Source organism: Bidens hawaiensis, unplaced genomic scaffold (genome assembly GCF_021521415.1).
Source record: "Bidens hawaiensis isolate Kalapana, Puna unplaced genomic scaffold, B.hawaiensis_p1.1 tig00010699_1, whole genome shotgun sequence".
NCBI lineage: Eukaryota > Viridiplantae > Streptophyta > Magnoliopsida > Asterales > Asteraceae > Bidens > Bidens hawaiensis.
In genome coordinates this window covers 226458-246112 of record NW_027491818.1, presented here as the reverse complement: position 1 = coordinate 246112, position 19655 = coordinate 226458, and the positions used below count along the sequence as shown (strand labels likewise).

Below are 19655 nucleotides of genomic sequence, written 5' to 3'. Positions count from 1 at the left end.
AATTCCAAAATCTTGAGAAAATGAGGTTTCAAGTGAAAAATGGGTGAAAACTCGAGATGAAACCGATTCTTGCATGATCAAGTGATGTATACAAGTTATACAAGGGATCTTGGTCCAAGAAAGGAGTTAAAAGAGTCAAAAACGAATTTTTACGGTTAAAATCTTTGTTTTGATGTCTTAACCGAAACCATGAAAGAAATGGCTTGATTGTGGGTATAACTTGCTTGGTGTGGTGTTGTTGTGCTTGTAGGTGTTGTAGCTAGTTGCTAGCAAAGGCTAGAAAGCAAGATCTTTGCGATCTAAAGCTAGAAACACAAGGTAGTTCGGTTTTTCGTATGATTTGTAAGATTTGGACAGATTGTGGTAGACTTAGAGTTGAGTCATGAAATTTCACAGAGATGATCTACACATGAAAATATGAGATCTGTGAAATTTTGGTAATTTTTGGATAAAGGATGAATATTTGTTAATTTAATGCTCGGTTTTGGCTAAAAATGGTGAAAAATAGCTAAACATCATGAAAAATTCTGGAAAAATTCAGATATGCTTTTTATAACATATGAAAGTCACACACAAAATTTCAGGTCCATTGGAGAAGTCTAAGTAGGCTTTTCGGTAAAACGAGTTCTAGGGTTTTCTAGCTCGGTTTTGGTGAAAATGGCATGAAAAATGAGATTTTGGTTCTGGAAAAATTACAGGGGACTATGTGGATGGCAGGGGTCATCCCAGAAAAATTTGGGATTTTTCTAAGGTCATTTGGTATTTTCGACATATTTGGTATTTAAATGACGTTTAAAAATAGATAAATAAATGCTAAATATAGAAATTAAATCTGGAAATATTTTTATAAAATTCCTTACTGTCAAAAACTGAATTGTGCAAAATTTCAAGATCCGAGACTAAACGGATAATTATTTGTGCTAAACAGAACATAAAAACAAACTTTTAAAGCTTAAAACGCGTAAACCGGCAAAGTTCGCCTAAGCGAGCTGACTGGTGTATAAAAACCCTAAAAATGGACTATTTTCATGAAACTAAGTTAATCAAGTAAAAATAAATCATCCGAAAGAAATTCGGATGATTTGGGTAATTTTACCCGATTTAGCAGTTTCCGGTATACTAAAGACGGAAACGGGCCCCGCAGCCAAACGGGGTGTCTAAAACGAGCTATAATTTCACCGCTTTAATTAAAATATCAGTAACAACTATTTTCGGGTCGTATGTGACCAAACTCATTTTTTTGAAAACATAAAGACGGTTAACCGTGCTAGGCACGCAAAACGAGAAAAACAAACTAATGGTAATTTTGACTAAAGAACTCTAAGGGATATCACAATCTAAGTCCTGAGAAGTGTTTCGGGGTTAACATTGTCCCCGGATCGTGTACGGTACTGGGTCAACTGTGTCCCCAGACGTACCGGTTAACACGAATTTAAGTTATATTAATAGAAATTGTGTAGTAACGAATTAGGGATCGTATTACAGATCCGGGCCGGTAGCTGTTCACAGTATTACATCTTGCTCACAAAAAGGTGAGTTTCACGAGCCCCTTTTTATTGAACTGTTTTAAATATTTTCCCGGGGCGGAAAGCATGTTTTTATCAAAGTGTTTAAGTACATGCCGATCGCATGGAAATGAATGTATTATATAATGTTTATTGTACGGGAATCGTACGGTAATGTATTAAGATGGTAATTGTCTGAGTTGCTAATATTGTAAGGCCCGAAACAGTGTTCAGGGTTAACAGTGTCCCCAGAGGTTATTAAATGTATTTCTGGGTTAACAGTGTCCCCAGAGGCTATTAAATGTATTTCTGGGTTAACAGTGTCCCCAGAGGTTATTGAATGTATTTCTGGGTTAACAGTGTCCCCAGAGGTTATTAAATGTGTTTCTGGGTTAACAGTGTCCCCAGAGGTTATTAAATGTGTTTCTGGGTTAACAGTGTCCCCAGAGGGTATTAAATGTGTTTCTGGATTAACAGTGTCCCCTGAGGCTATTAAATGTATTTCTGGGTTAACAGTGTTCCCAGAGGTTATTGAATGTGTTTCTGGGTTAACAGTGTCCCCAGAAGTTATTAAATGTGTTTCTGGGTTAACAGTGTCCCCAGAGGTTATTAAATGTGTTTCTGGGTTAACAGAGTTTTCACTTGTAGGCTCAGCATAATTACATCATTAAGTTATGATTATTAAAATGATTTGTCATGGTTTATTTAAATTAGTGAAACTCACCAACTATTCGTAGTTGACCCGTTTTCTTTACATGCTTTCTAGGTACACCCAAATTGGAATAAGTGATACGTGCTTGATGATGTGTGCTATTTTGTGGAAGCTTAAAGATCTATATTTTGCATTAGATATGTTAATGTACTATCGGTAAAACTTATGTGATAACGCCTAGATGGTAACGAAACTCAGAATAATGTAATACGTTTAAATTAATGTAGTGGTGTATTCTTTATAAGCAATGCTGTTGATATCAGATGTGTCTGTTGCATCCCGTGTACGTTTCCGCTGCGGTTACGGGGTGTTACATTACGGATGATCAGAGACCATAGAAATGTTTATGCAGGTTTTTGGTATTTTTGATCACATTGCATGTGGGTTTGAACAAATTTCTGGAAGTGAACCGCAAGCGAGAGGGTATAACTTTTATCCTTTAAGTTTCGATAAAGTTAGATTGTGATAGATTTGTATAAATAGAGTTATTGAGTTACTTTGGACAATTAAAATATGGTTAATGATTAATTTAACTGTAATTAGTTTATGAGCGAGCGTTAATAACGAGAATAAAAAGGTAAATAACTAATATAAATTCATGACTACACGTGTTAAAAACGATACAACCAAGACTTGGACCATTTTGGACTAAAATATTTTTATTCGGATAATTGATTAACAACAGTATATTATATTTGTTATAAACCAATACTTTTTATTAAATAATATCCAATTTTAGTTTTGAAAATATATATTAGTTTTACAACAGATATTTGAAACCAAGTTATTCAAATGACTATAGGATATTTTGAAACATTCGATTCAGTTACAATTTTCTAAAACAATAGAAGTTCGTAATTTAATTATTATAATTATGATAAATAAGACGCATGTGGATAACCAAGTTAAGTTAGGATATGATCATATTTGTATCTATGTTTATGTATTAATATAGTTTGTATTAAACATAGGAATCCAGTTATCATTGGATGAGTGTTATTAAAATATTGACATTAACTTGTTGTGTATCACCTCATATGTGTTATTTGTGCTGAGGCAAATGTGAGCTTCTCAGAATCCCTACTTCATAAATGTTTTAATGTTTATAAATGTTTTGGGGAAGAACATTTTTCATGAATTGCATTTTATTTTTACAAACGTATTAAATGGGATGAGTTAGATTAGCAGACATAAATTGCCCGGTATAAATTACCAAGTCGTTATAATAGTTTACCTCAAAGTAGGACATAGAAATATTAATAGATGTATTGGGGTGACGCCCCGTCACTTTCAGTCACTCTAGGTAAAGTTGTGATGAATAGTCATACACGTGTCATATTCTTAGCTAGTTTGTGACTAATATGATTTGTTCAAAGAAATAAAATGTTAATATTATAAATTTTAGAAAAAGTTTAGTTTAAAAGTTACCTTCGTAAGAATTCGAATGGTATTTTGTGTGAATATGATTTGTCACACTTTGGATTAAAAAGTTATATTCATACTCTTTCATAATTAAAGTGAAAGTTGATTTTGTGCTAGCAAAGGACAAAGTAGTTTCATAATTAAAGTGAAAGTTGATTTTGTGCTAGCAAAAGACGAAGTAGTTTTATGTAAATAATTCATAAGATAAAACGCTCTGACATGAAATATATATAATGAAATATATATAATGGGAAATACCATGGTTTCAAAATATGGTTTATAAATTAAGAACTCCAACCTTTGTGTTGACAAAATTTTAAACGTGATTTTAGGTAACTATGATGAAAGCTTCGTGAAGGAATGTGGGAAAATGGGTGTCGTGTTCGAACCCAAAAAGTTGGACAAAGATGTTATTTTAATAAATGTGTACTAAACTCAATACAATGATTTTCTATTTATAAATAAATGTCATGGTTGTGTAAATGTCGTGTTTGAGTATTATTGGCTAAATGACATCTATCACCGCCTAAATTAGCATAATTAAGTCTTTCGTTGTTAAGTTAAGGTTTGTGGGGTGTGACATGCATTAGGTAGTGAGATGCGAAGTACTTCACAAGTTCTTAAATCCTCTAATCACGTTAAGTTAAAAAGTGACCTAATTTGACATCTTCATATCCAAGAGTTTAGGTTCAAAATCAACGTAAATCGTGAACTGATCAAACAAACGAATAATTTGAACGGACTCGGAATTGATGAAATTTATAATTTCGCCACCGCGTGTTTTTTGAAATCGATGTTGTGTGAAGTCACGTATGTAATGTACGATAAGAGATTGTTGTATCAGATGCTTTATATTATTATATATAGGTAGAGCAGAGGGGCTATAGTGAAAACGAAACTTGAAAAGGTCTTGAGTCAAGTATTGGTGTCCCTAATTAGTCGTCGCAAAGGCATTATTGATGATTTGAAAACGAAACTTGAAAAGGTTTTGATTCAAGTCAACGTTATTCACCAACCATGTGCTGGCGTATTATCAAAACTCTTTTCAGGTGAATAGTAAGGTTAGGTTAGGTAGAAAGAAGGATGATGATGAATAGTCATTAGAATCTATCTGATGGCTCATTAAGTTTTGTAAACCTAACAAACATACATTATAATTTTGAATGAACAACCTTACGTAACTGAAAGATGGGTGTTTATTTCCCGAGGATATATATAAATAATATTTTCATACAAGAATTTCCGTTGTGTAATCAAACTCAGATTAAAAGATAAAATAGATACCAACTGTTTGTCATACGTCCAAGCCCCTGAAGCCTAGGGCGGATCTTATGTGGGGCGGGGAGGGGTCGTGGCCCTCTCGGTTTTTCGGATCAGTAGCATACTAGATAGAGCTGCTTAACGGTCTATTGAAGGGAGGAAACTATTTTATGTTAATTTTTTAATTGAATGTGTAGCATGAGCACCAAGTGAGGTGAGGAGAGTGAAAACATAAAGATGGAGATCCATTTTTCATGAGCTTTGATTTGAAGAGAAATGAAGAAGATGAAGAAAAACAGAATAATATTATAATTAACTATTTTGAGTGTATACTTTTGACAGAGAATAGCCATGCGGGTTTGCAGGTAAACTTTTCCATCATTTATATATTCATTTTTATTAATTGTTATTTACTTATTTGTTTTATATTAGAGTTCATATTTTAATTGGTTTATAATGTACTTGTTTATTTTTATTTCCTATAAAATTACATTAAAATATATTATTTTATTTCATTACTATTTTGTTTGCCTTACCGACCACATACATTCCATTTTTGAAGAAGAGAATATAAATTATCAGACCTATTGAAATTTATTTCGGCCCCCGCAGTTTACATGTTCAAGTTCCGTCAATGCCTGAAGCTGGGTGTGACATCAAGGGCAACGAGAAAACATCATTCAATACAAACTATATTTTAGGTTTGTGTTTTGTTTTGAAATTTTGTATTGAACGTAGAATAGAATGTAGAAGTATGTGCGACTAAATAAAGAATGTTTAGTCATACGAGTAGATACCATGACCGAAGAGATTCGCATAATCCAAACAAATAGATTGTAACACAAGCTTGTGAGGTTGTTATCCCATGTTCATTGTCCTATATTGAAATCTACAAACGATGCGATTTAGGTGATTCAAATCAAGATTATTCATAAAGCGAGCGGTTTACTGGAGACAATAGAGATCACACTTGGCCTTTGTTTGTTTGAATCATTGAGATCACACTTGGGACTTGGCCTTTGTTTTCTTTTGAAAACCCTTAGGGTAGATTCTGTTTTTCATTCCTTGTCTTATAAACTGGTAGTTTGAACCAACAATGTAGATTTTACCAATTCTAATATGTTTAATGCCAAACTAGCCCTATTTGGTGGTTCTTTTATGTCACCTATCTAGTTTTGAGAAATTAATTAGTTGCTATTTCAAACAATAATATCACGGTTTGCTTTTGATTGGATAGTACGACTAGTGATGCATCTAATTAGATCGGTATGAAGTGTTCATCTCGAATTTACTAAGAAACAAATGACTTAAACCAAAAGAAAAATCTATTACGATAATATGAGACGATTTTCTTTGTGCATAACATGTGGAATTTATACGGGTCGAAACTCAATACCTTGCACAATGAGCTCTGGGGTCTCTATCGGGTTACAAAGAGGCCACATATAAATGGTGATGGTTGAGATACATCTAGGGTCTAATGTAAAGCTAACGTTTTTCCCTTCACTATAAATATTAGTTGACTCATTATCTGAGACACATAGAAGAAAGCAAGATTTCCACGTGCTTTCCCTGAATGAAAATTCAAAAAAAATAATTGTAATAATTTTTAGAGTAAACGTATTTAACTTGTAAAACTGTTTGGTTGTTATCTTCATGATATGACGATACATACCTTCGCCAAAAATGATGGTACTGCTCATCTTGTTGTATATTCATCCACTGAACATCTGACTTGGTCCCCAAGTTCAACTCCAACCAATCATCTTTTCTCTTCTGTGGTAACTGTATGGTTTTAAGTTTGTTTATTGGTCTCGAAGATCTAGATACACCGTGTGGTCCAATTACAGGGCTTTGAGGTATACTCAGATATGTTATTAGTTTGTCATGGCATTGGCTGAGTAGCGCACGACCATCATCCAACGTCATTGTCACCATACTTTCCCAAGCAAAATGTTGGGGCAACTTGTAAACGAGGTAGCATCCATATGCTGTGTTTGTTGAAAAAAGATTAGTTGGAACCTCGAAACGCATACCCACTACTTTTGATGGCGATAGGTGTAACACATTTTCAATTCTGCATAGAGCAAAACAAACAACCTCATATAAAAAAACTTTTGGCATTCAAAGTGTCAATAGGCACAAGGTTAGACTACATAAACCATACCTATTCAAAAAATCTATCCATTAGCGTAAATGCGTAACATAGAAGGCCAAACTATCGTATATGTTACTAACTGTATATTCTTGGCCTCCAAGCTTGTGCCACTATGTGTTATATAAGCAAATTATGTGTTGAATATATAAAAAAAAAATTGTCTCGGTTAGCAAAGCTTTATATAAAATATAAAATATATAATATATGTCAAAAGGTACACATTAGTCTTAACTCATGCCCGCTTCATCCATATTAGTTGAGGAATATTAACATTAATATAAAATAATAAATGAGGGAAAGGATAGAGTGAGAACCATATAAGAGAAAGAGGAGATGTGTATGTAGCCTTAAATCACCAATTTGCCAAACTACCTAGCTTTAACGTTATACTTTTACAAATTAATCGGATTTAATACGTATCTTTGGCGAAACAGATCACTTTCTTTAGTGCAACACAACCATTGCGGTACAGAAACTCTAATTTGTTTAATCCATGTAAGTCTAAGTATAGGGGTTATTCTATAATTAAAAGAAACTATGTTCACTATTATATATATTCTATATGTAAAGTGTAGGCCGGGTCTAGACTCTAGGGTGTACATGTAGAATATAAAATTACTTGTTAACTACCAAGATGATGCCTAAGATAAATATGTATTTTTGAATCAGTGCGTTGAAACAATTCAACCCTGGAAGGCATTGGTTGGACTTGTATAAATAGGGCAAACCAATTAAAGATCAATACAATCAGAGGTTATGAAGTCAATATCAAATTTTTGTTCAATCTATTTTGTTTCTTCAATTACATTTCAGTTGTGTCTTCAACCTATTGTATATGTAAAGCATTAGTTCTAGAGTGTCTAGAATAAAACTTGGTAACTACCAAGATGATGTGTCAGATGCATCATCGAATCAGTGTCTTGAAACTATTCGACCTTTGATGACCTCAGTACAATTAGAAGTTATCAATCAAATATAAAAGTCTTCTTCAGGCAATTTTATTTCTTCAACTACCTTTCAGTTATGTGTTAATCTAAGATTCTGGGCAACATGCAGGAGATCGGTACTGCAATGGGCTTAGCAACCAGGTAGTGACACGTCAACACTGGAAAGAAACTTCTAAAAACATAGCCTCACTAGTAGCAGTCTATTAAAATTCTAATTTTTTAAATTTTTTCTGTAGGGGTGTGCAAGAAACCGAAAAACAATCCGGAACCGAGAAAACGGAAAAATACAAACTGAACCGAAACAAAAACCGATGGTTTGGTTTTTTGTGTTTGTAAAACCGAACTAACGGTTCGGTTTTGGTTTGCATGTAATAAAAAACGAACCGAACCGAAATCCTAAATTTTTGTTTTTTATATTTTATATTAAATAATTTATAAGAATTTAATAAATATGTAACTCCAATATTTTTGGTAAAATGTTTAATAGTCTATTATTTTACAATTAACAAAATTATTTATACCTAAAATAATTATTTTTTAAAACATTTTTTTACCTAAAATTTTCAAGATTAAATAGCAAAAAACGGAAAACACCGAGGCCAAAATGAAAACCGAAAAAACGAAACCAAACGGTTTCAAATACTCCAAATACCGAAGTTTTGGTTTTCGGTTCGGTTTTAACCAAAAACCTCACCAAACCATATCACGCACACCCCTGCTTTTCTTAGAATATTCTTCTTAAAGAAAACCTAGTTACCAATTTTTTATTTAAGACTTTTCGTCCTTTTTAATAACTTTAAGCAGTTGAAATGAAAATTTACCTGTTGATTATATTGCGGCTCAAATTCCTACCGAATGAAAAAAACAAATTGCTAGAATCATTTATAATTAAGGATAAGCGTTTTGGGATAACGCCCATGCTATCTCAAGCATTTTAGCGTCCCAACAATAGCCAAACCACAGCAACACAATCACCAAAGGACGTTAGACTACCCCCATTAATAATCTCACAATCTCAATCTCACATTATAAAATTAGTTTCTCTCTCTTCAATCTATAAAATTTAACTCACTCTGATCTTTTACTCCCATTAACAACCCAATCTCATCATTTTTTATTAAATAAATTCAATTTATAATTAGTTTTGATTAACTATATAAATATAAAAAACTTTAAATATATATATTAATCAAACACATTTTATAAAATAGATAAAAATAAGTTTCAATAGTAGCATGAAATACAAAATTACACATATTAATGATACAAAACTACATACTTATTCATCAACACCAAATTTTTGCCGCTCAATCAAATCGCTTTTTAGCACGTTATGAGTTACTCTATTTTTGCCAAATATGCTCAATTAATATTTATTTTATATTAGAAAATACAAATTTTGAAACGAACTCCGTTTTTTATAAAATTTATACCGGAATGTTCACAAAAAAAACTAAACAACATAGTGTTTTTAAAATATTTTAAAAAGTTAAATATTATAAGCTATTAAAGAAAAATCAAATTATATTTAAAACGAATTATTAGAAAAGGAAAAGAAAAAAGAAAATAAAAATCAACCAACACACAAGTGACATGTGGAATCCACTTTGTACAATCTAGTTTGCAACCATGGTTGGTGGAACGAACGGATCGTGAGTTTTTACTAATTTTTTATTTATTTTTTTTAAATTTAGCAATCCAAATGTTCAACCTGGTTGTCAATGGGCATAGTCTTAGCGCCCACTAAACTACTAAAGCCATCCTCTTAATGCCCTCCTAAATTTTTGGTGGGTGAGATTCACTGTTTTCCCCAGTCACATGATAACACACATATTTATTATCATTTTCTGTTCTTTAATATTGTTATTAGTTACAAGAATTGTAATTTAATAATTTTTAGTTAGCCTACAACACATACAACACATAGTATAATAAGCTCAAAATATCCTCACAAAAAAAAAAGTTAAAAAAAATTATAAGGTGCTTGTTTTACTTCACCACATATTTTAAACTAATCGCTCTCTAATTTAGAGAGGAAATATTTGTTTGAGAAATTGAAAGAAAAGACAATTTTTTTAGAAAACAGAAAAGACAAAAGTACCATATAAAAACAAGTGTAGAGTTATTCTATAAAGTGCAACGAAAATAAGAAGTGTGAGAAGTCATAATTAACTGACATGTGTCAAGTAGGGACCAAAGGAAAAATGGTATAAAAGTAACAGTATACATTTTCTCTCTCTACATGCAAGTCAAATGTTAATTCCCCATCATTTTTAAACGTCTATAACTTTTTTATATGATATTTATTTTAAATTAAAATTCACCAAGAACAATCATTTTTTATATTTAATATGAGTATGATTTTGTTATATATAAAATAAAAAAAATACGTCATTGTGTCTTTTTTCTTACCATTGTGTCTTTTTTCGTCATTGTGTCTTTCTTTTTGTCAATGTGTTTTTTTCGCCATTGTGTAATAATATGTAAATATAATGAAAAATACCAACGAATTATCTAATACATAAAATACAATGATGAATACATATTACACAATAACCTAATACGTAAAACACAATAATGAATACATATAACACAATGGCCTGAAACGTAAGATACAATGGTAAATACATATAATACAATGACCTAAAACATAAAACACAATGCAATCTATATATTACACAATGACTTGAACGTAATACACAATTAACATAATACTATTTGTCTCAACTTAAGTGAATGTTGATCACAATGACTAAACACAATGATATGTCAAAAGAAAAATGTTGAGTATAAAGACACAATGATGCAATCTTTGGTATAATTTTTATCTTTAATATAAGTACCAATTTAAAAAACACAATGAACAAAATTTATAACACAGTGCATAGAAAAACTCAATTAAAAAACACAATAAACAACCAAATAAAACAATATTAAAAAACCCACTAACTTTTTTTTATATTTATATAACAATATGATATTCATATTAAAGATAAAAAACGCTTGTCATTATGGTAAAAAAAGGTTCTAAGAAAATGTCGTATGAAAAAGTTATAGACGTTTTAAAATAATGGAGGAATTGGCATATGTCTTGCATGTGGAGAATAAAAGTAATCATACGTGGGTTATTACTTTCATGCCCTTTTCGTCAATTTTTATTCTTAAATTAATCTCCACCATCCAAATTTAGATCAATGGATTATATTCCTTCTCATCCTTCTCATTTTTATTGTACTCCTGTAAGACTCTATCACCTTTATTCTTTTGTTGAGCAACTGGCACTTCTTCCTCCGGCCCTCTATTTACATAGCGAAGAAAGGCAAAGTGACTTGCTCGAATGCGTGACTTATGTCTCTTTTTCCTTTAATAAAAAGTAAGATGAATCTACGTTCCTCGGCCTAAAGTAAGTGAATTAGAGGGTATGGGCTTCCGGGTTATATATATACGGGAAGGTTCATGTACATTTTAATCTTAACATGAGAACAACGTAAAAAATAATAACAATTTATAAAAAAATGAGAACGTAAAAAATAATACCAACTACAATACCAATCTACATAAACAATGATTTATAAAAAAAAGTTTAAAAATACAACAAAAGAATCAAAATCAATAACAAAATAATAATACCAAATACCAGCAAATGCTTATAATAGCAAAAGAAAAAAAAATCTAATAACAACAAAATATAAACCAGCAAATACTTATAACGTCTCATAATCGAAAATTAGCAAATACGAACAAAAAATAACAGCAAACATCTATAAAAAAAAATAAAATTAATGATGACAACAAATAGATTCTCACTGTTTTAATGTTGAAAATAAAATATATTTGATCATGTTTATATATATATATATATATATATATAATATAAACGAAACCATAAAAATCCTATGTGTCGCGATGTAGTCGCTTCCCCCTTTTTTTGGAGTCACCAGATTTGCTTGATTTTTAAATGGAGGCTTCCCATGTATTTGACCCGAATTCGCGGGTATGGGTTTCATTAAACCCAGATATTTCATAAACGGATATAACATCTCATTAAAATAAAAAACCAATCTCACCAAATATTTGATATAAAAATCCTATAAAGTAGGGATATACTAAAAATTAATAAATGATTTATTTAAAAAAAGATATATATTATTTATAATTAAAAAAACCAATTTTATAGTAAAAAAATAAACGGATCTTGGGTCTCATCAACCCATATAGTTTTTAAGCCAGGTTATAACATTTCATTTATTTGTGAAACAATTTATCATCAAACCATACGTATATTATTAACTTTCATACAATAAAAAAATAAAAATTCAAAAAATAAATAAATATTAGAAACAATAGTATAAAACAACTTCCATAATACGGGGGATTAAAACTAGTGTGTGTGTGTGTATATATATATATATAACAATTATAGACGTTTTTCAAATAAAAACAATTGTTTTGTTGGAAGTGTGAGAATACTTTAAAATAAAACAAACCACCTAAATAGGAAACTATACCATGTAAATAGGAAACTAACGGTTTTTAGAGACTACTAATCTCAACCACCAGATCCTACATCCAAGGGTCTAGATTCTTATGCTTCTCACAAAATTATTGTTTTTTTACATTAACTATACCACATATATATATATATATATATATATATATATAGATAGATAGATAAAGGATCCAATACAATAATCCCTAATCGTACATTACGTACGCGAATCGTATCCTCGTCAATTTAAAGTAACATGCGGTGGCAATAATGTAATTTTCATCAAAACTTTTGATCCACTGCTCCCATAGATTCCGTCCACCTTCACCATGACCGTTCAAAAATCCGTCACCATCCAACGATTCTGTCCACCATCCACCATCCAACGATTCCATCCACCGTACACCATCTCCTCCGTCACGACTTGTTCACATACCAGTTGATAAAATTTGGCCAATTGAAATTGACATTGTTGAACTAATTGATCATTTAAACTTTATAATTGGTCCAATTAATCATTAATTTGAAGTTTCAATTGATCAATTTTGAGTTTTGAGTGATGGGTTTTAACTGAACGTTTAAAGGTTTAAGGTTGGACATTTTAAGATGTTCTTTTTTTGTCAGAACTTCTTAGAACGTATTAGAACATTTAAAGATGTTCTTTTTTTGTCAGAACTTCTTAGAACGTATTCAAACGTTTAAAGATGTTAACTTTTGTTTCATAACGTTAAAAAATGTTCTTTTTCTTCTTAGAACTTCTTTGAACGTATTAGAACATGTAAAGGTCTTCAGTTTTGTTTCAAAACGTTTAAAACGTAATATTTTGAACCCTAATCAGAGCTCGATTGAGTGCATTATTTCTGCAATTCCATAATCGATTGATGAATCTAAATACTTCTACACATCAATTCGATTGATTTAATCATCAATTTTTGATCAATTTTGAATATTTCTTGATGTTCAACGACGTTCGATTTTGATTTGGATTTTGACTTTAGAGATTTCATACTTTAATCTATGATTAGATTGAGCAAGGAGTTCCGATTTTGGATCAGAGTCGATTTGTAATTGACGAATTTTGATCGCGAAATACTGTTGGGTATTTACGAAAATGCCAATACTTGTTTTTTAATCTAACGCTGTGGAAGGTCGTGTACGTAATGTACGATAAGCCATTATTATACGTTAACATTCCCACATATATATATATATATGTGTGTGTGTGTGTTTGATTTCGTTTTAGAACTTGATGTGTTCTAAAACACACTTACTTTCCGTACCTTTTTACCATGTTTTAAGTGCTTAATAGTTTAATAAATAAGAGTTATGACTTGTTGTTGCATAATCTTACAAAGATTGATAATTGATTGTAGGTTATGAGTTTTAAGGGAGAAAAGTTTTAAGTTTGAAGACTCAAGGGGCCTTTTTGATCAATTTTGAAGACTACAACTCAAGGCCCGACCCAAGCCCACAAGATCCAAGCCTTTTAAACCATAATATATGATAATTAAAAAAAGAAAAAAAAAACCTAACAGCCCTACACTAGGCCGATCGGAATCTGGCAGCAGCAACCAAGGAAGAAAAGTTTTTGTGGAGGCTAGGCGGCGGCTAGGAGAAGGATATTAGCATCAAGGTAGACTTGGTACAACAGCTAGGGTTCATCCTCATCGTTTATTTCAGCCATAATCATTGAGTAAAACTCCATAAATTTGTGTTCTTGTTTAAGACTTATAACTTGTTGATTTTGATCTTTAACTTGAATTGTTTTGCAATTGATTTGAAGATTGAGTTGTGTTTGATTGATATTGATTATTGAATGAGTTTAATTATGTTTTGGTTGAGTTTTATGGTGTTTACTTTGATGTATAGCTGCTGTCCAGAAATAATGGTAGGCTAAACTTGCTAGTTCTACCTAGGTTAGATGAATATTGTTAGGTTTTAGTAAGTAATATGGATTGTTGATCATCATGACTTGATTTGTTAATGAAAGTTTGGTTTAATATTGAATTAGGTTGTGTTTATTAGCCGTGATTTGATTAATTATACTCATATACCTCTTGCTTTGATTGATTGAATCAGTTTTGATTGATTTTAGCTTGTTTGAACTCTTTATTTTGTGTTTAGAGATTGTTTGCGAGTAGTACAACCGTAGGGTTTTAGTGGGTGTGTTAATTTATTAAATTCAGCGGGCAGACACCTTCTTAGAGACCGAGAGATGATAGGAAGTAAGGTCGTCTCATAGCTTTTACTTGTTAGGATTAGGATCGCGCAAGAGCGGGTTCGGTTCTTGTCGGGTTTGGGTTTGTGAGCGATTAGTTGATCTAGTTTAAGTTAAACCAAATGGTTCATCTATCCTTGGTTGCGAGTATTCGTTTCCATTAGGATCGTGTGTCGGTGAGATCGAGAGGAGAGTCGACATTAGAACACTTTAGCAATTCGTTTCCCGGTTTGTTCTTAAATCAACTAAGTGTAAGTTAGGGTTTGTTAGTGAGACCGAGAGGTGATCTAGCTTTCTTGAGTGAACCTTAGTTGTGTCATCCTTAGATACCGGTGTCGTGATATTATTCAATCCATTAGCTTGTCAAACCTTCAATAGGATTCTTACCTAGGTAGACTTTTTCTCCATTGTTAAGTCTCATTCTTAAAGTTTCGTTAAGTCTTGTTAGGTTAAGTCTTTTAATTTAGTTAAAGTAAGTTAGGTCAAGTAGTTTAATAATTAAAAATCATTTAAAAAATATTATTCTTAGGAAGGTCTTTTCTAGGGTTAGTGATCATAGACGTTTTCACGTGTCCTTGTGTTCGATACTCGCACTTCCTTAGGTCTATACTACCTTTGATCTGTACACTTGCCGGTTGTGTGTGGATTCGTTAGGAGTTCCGTTTTGTAAATTTAAAGCTTAGTTGTGAGTTCCATAGAAAGAGCATCATTAGTGTAACATCCTAAAATTTATAATGTTGAATAAAGAAAGTTATGTTAGTGATTTCGCGTTTTTAATTATTAATATCGGGTAGGAGCGGATCAGGGGCTTGGATTAATTGAGATGGGTTAAATGAGAATGGGATTTAAGGGATATAAATATCCCCTAAACCCAAAAATATCTTCATTTACATCTATTCCTTCACACTTCCAAAACACACACACACCCCATACACCAGCCGACCGGCGGCCGAGATCCGAGGAGAGAGAGAGAGGCCGAGAGCCGTAGAGAGAGAGACCAAGATCCGAGAGAGAAGAGAGAGCGGTTGGTTGTGATTAAGCTAGGAAACAAGATCCAACAAGCTCAAAAAGGTAAGATCCTTGAACTTTGAAGTTTAAAGATCCAAGCTTTTTAGTGTTAAGTGACCGGAAATGGTCGGGAAGCGTAGTGGGTGATATTGAACCATAGCGGGGGTGTTAAAATCGCTCGAAATGTTGGACAGAAACCAAACAGCAGGCTGTCTGGGCAACTTCGCCTTCATCTGGGCAACTTCGCCTTCAAGCGATGAACTTCGCCTGCAAGCTAAGTTCGCCTGATGAACTTCGCCTGCAAGCTAAGTTCGCCTGATGACAAGTTCGCCTGAGGTTTAAGTTCGCCTGATGACAAGTTCGCCTGAGGTTTAACTTCGCCTAAAGCGAAGTTCGCCTGAGGTTTAACTTCGCCTAAAGCCAAGTTCGCCTGAGGTTTAACTTCGCCTAAAGCCAAGTTCGCCTGAGGTTTAACTTCGCCTAAAGCCAAGTTCGCCTGAGGTTTAACTTCGCCTAAAGCCAAGTTCGTTTAGAAAATAAATTAAAAATCTAATGAAAAATGTGTTAAGACAGTTAATGGAAATAAAATTTTTCCAAGCTGACCTGGCAGCTCGACCCCAGCCAGGGGCTCTGCCCCTTGGACCCTGCTAGGGGCTGCCGCCCCTAGACCCCGCTGCCAGGGGCGCTGCCCCGGACCCCCGTTCGTTGTGGGTCATATAAAGATAGAAATACATTATGAGAAGTGATAGTTAATTGATACGTATACTTGTTATACAGTCAGCCGTGCACAACTGAAGAAAGGAATTACGATTAACGGTGAACGTAACCGTGTTCAGGTGAGTTTCTAGCCCCATTCCTTGTTATGTTTTCGGGGCTGTGTGCATACTTGATGTGTTGTTAATACATTTATCCTAAGTGATAAGTGTATGCCCTATGTGATATATGTGTTATGTAAGAATGGTTGCTTGATGGTACGTGAACGATCTTCGGATATTGCACGTACTGTCAGGTTGTAACGCTAGGTATAGGTAAGAATGTTATGTATGTTATGTATTTGAGCATGGTAGTGATAATAGAAGAAAGAAATGATAATGTATGGTTGTATGGTTACGAAAAGGGTACCGAGCCCTAATAATACTTGAGGTATGATGTATGGTTGTATGGTAACGAAGTGGGAATCGAACCCTTCTAATATTCGAAAACTAGGGACCAGACCCTTATAATATCTGTGATGATAGGGACCAGACCCTTATAATATCTGTGATGTTAGGGAATCGAACCCTTCTAATATTCGAAAACTAGGGACCAGACCCTTATAATATCTGTGATGATAGGGACCAGACCCTTATAATATCTGTGATGTTAGGGAATCGAACCCTTCTAATATTCGAAAACAAGGGACCAGACCCTTATAATATCTGTGAGGTTATAGGGCGAAAGGCTCTTTAAAAAGTATGATTATGTATGTAAAGAAAGTAAGAAAGTAAAAATGAAGGTAAGAGCACTTAGGTGTATATGAAAGAAAGTTAAGAGATTAAGTATGAAATGTAAGAAGGTATTGTATGATTATGTGATTAACTAGAACTCACTCAGCGTAGCTGACTTTTAGTATGCACGCAGGTGAGTAGGATGAGGCAGCTCGCTTGAGGAGACACATGGCACTGAACAGGAGTCTGGCATCTGAAGACTTACGATGTTTTAATTTTAATGTTTTAATGTGGAAGACAATGGATGTTTTGGGACAAGTTGTGAAATATTGTAATGTTTTATGAAAGTTTTATTTTCCGCGTAAATGTTTTAATCAACTCTGATAGTTAGAACTGTGTTTATGAGTAAATCCAACACGAAAGTAGGGTTACCGGTAACGGGGCCTTACAATTAGACACACATCAGAACCACTTTTTGTTTTTAGAACTCGAAAGAACTCAACGTAAGATGTATATTTTGATAACCTTGATGAGTTGTAAGAACTTTAAGAAATCAATATGGACCATACATTTTATTAAATGAGTATGAAATATGTGTTTGAGAATAAATATGATTAAGAAATTAATAAGGAGAGAGAATAAATATTTTTTATGATTACGCAAGTATAAATTTTAGCTAAGAGAGAAAGAGAGAAGAACCTGGATTCCTTCAAAGGTATCCGATTGATTTTAACCGGTCTCTGATTATAAGAAAGTAAGATTGGTGGTATCATGAAACATTTCTTTCCATATAATTTCGTTATCCAAAACCACTGCAATCAAACAAATTATGTATTTCAACAATCCCAACAATAATATTGTTAAACTAGGTTAGAACCCGCGTGATACACGGGTTAGTAAAAAATATATAATATAAAAAACACATGTAATACACAGGGTAATAATAAAACAAAAACGATAAATAAATAATAATATAAACATTTACAAACATTTTTGTTAATATCATAAAATTATCAATAGCATACACATAATAGACATTAGTGTTTTGTAATAGTTAACAAACGTTACCAAACTTTAAAGTTTTTTTATTTATTTTCAATCAGTGACTTTCACAGTTAAGTTATCTCACTGCGCGAACACCTCGCGCTCCACCACCCCACTCAGGCCAACTACGTTGACATGATCGGGATCCACGCTGGCATCCGAGTTTGGCTTGGTGATCCCGGTAAAACCCAGTTGGCTCACCCCGCCCGAAAGCACGACAGGTTTTTAATGCTCTGGTAAAATCCGACCGGAATCAGGATTCAAACCCGAGATATCCGGGTCATCCATCATGTTCATGGCCATTGGGGAAAGCCCCGCTGGTTTAAAATAACATGTTGTACAAAGTTATATAGAAATTTGAATAGAACTCTTTAATTTCAAACCAAAGTAATATAATTTGAGAAGTCCCATTTCATAAATTGGATTTAATCAAAGAACCAAAAGGATATAATTAATTTATCGAAATCCATGTTTTTACCGACGAATCTCCTATGAATGTTTTAATTTTGTGTTGCATTCGATAAATCGATACCCATGTTGATGAATATCGATTGAAACACATGTAAAAAGAAGAAATCTAACAAACCTTATAATTCCAATATAGAAGACGAATGAAAAAGTAGACGACGACGTTAACTGAATATGCATAGTCTAATTGCATTTATACTTTGAATTAGGGTATAATCATTATAGAATTAGGGTTGAAGATTACATAGAATTGTTAGGTTTAAGCCTAAAGGATGGAAATAAAATTGTTTTTTACATAGTCTGGTTGTTTACATAACCCGTTATATGTGAATTGAATTTTAATTTAATGAAAAGGAAAAATAAAAAAAATGGTAAAATACCATGTAACAATTTAAAGAGATTTGATGAAAAATATTTTGAAAAAGGAAAAAAGAAAAAAAAATGCCAAAATGGCATATGATAAATTAAAAAGATTTGATAAAAAGGTATTAGAATGAAGATGAAAAATAAAACTAAAATGTCAAAATGTCATGTGGCAATATAAATTGATTTGATGAAAAGTAAGAAAAAATGGTTGTTGAAAATCCACTCTTTTATTATATATGTAGATAGTTATTAAATTGTATGAGGATACTATAAAAAGATTAGTCACAACAAGTCAACTATATTATTATGAGTGGGTTTTATATATATATTATATATAGAGTGGTTTTAAGTGGTTATGAAAAAAAAAGATAGATAAACTTTTGTTGATAAGTAAATTTGAAAATACTATTTATCCTTTATAATTTTTAATGTTTTTGAAAATGGTTGTGAGTAAAGGAGAGAAAAATATATTGATAAAAGTATAAAAAGTTTTATTTAATTAAAAATGAGAGAGTAAATGTAGTGTTTTTTTTAACTCTAATTATAAAGAACGAGATAAAAAATTACTTAATTGAAAATGAGAGAGTAAATTTAGTGTTTTTTTACTGTAGTTATAAAGAAAGAGATAAAA

The 19655-nt window shown here is 32.3% G+C and overlaps 1 protein-coding gene across 1 annotated transcript in view; it reads right to left on the bottom strand.

Annotated features, from left to right (window-relative positions):
- Positions 1-6240: 6240 nt before the first annotated feature.
- The window catches only part of LOC143535891 (putative F-box protein PP2-B2), a 31827-nt gene continuing 18412 nt past the window's right edge, over positions 6241-19655 (bottom strand). The window contains exons 5-7 of the mRNA XM_077030016.1: positions 17846-17958; positions 6575-6976; positions 6241-6471 (exon numbers count right to left, since the gene is read on the bottom strand). Of these exons, the coding sequence (XP_076886131.1) occupies positions 6273-6471; positions 6575-6976; positions 17846-17958 (714 nt within the window). The 3' untranslated portion in view covers positions 6241-6272. The remainder of the gene's footprint in view (positions 6472-6574; positions 6977-17845; positions 17959-19655) is intronic.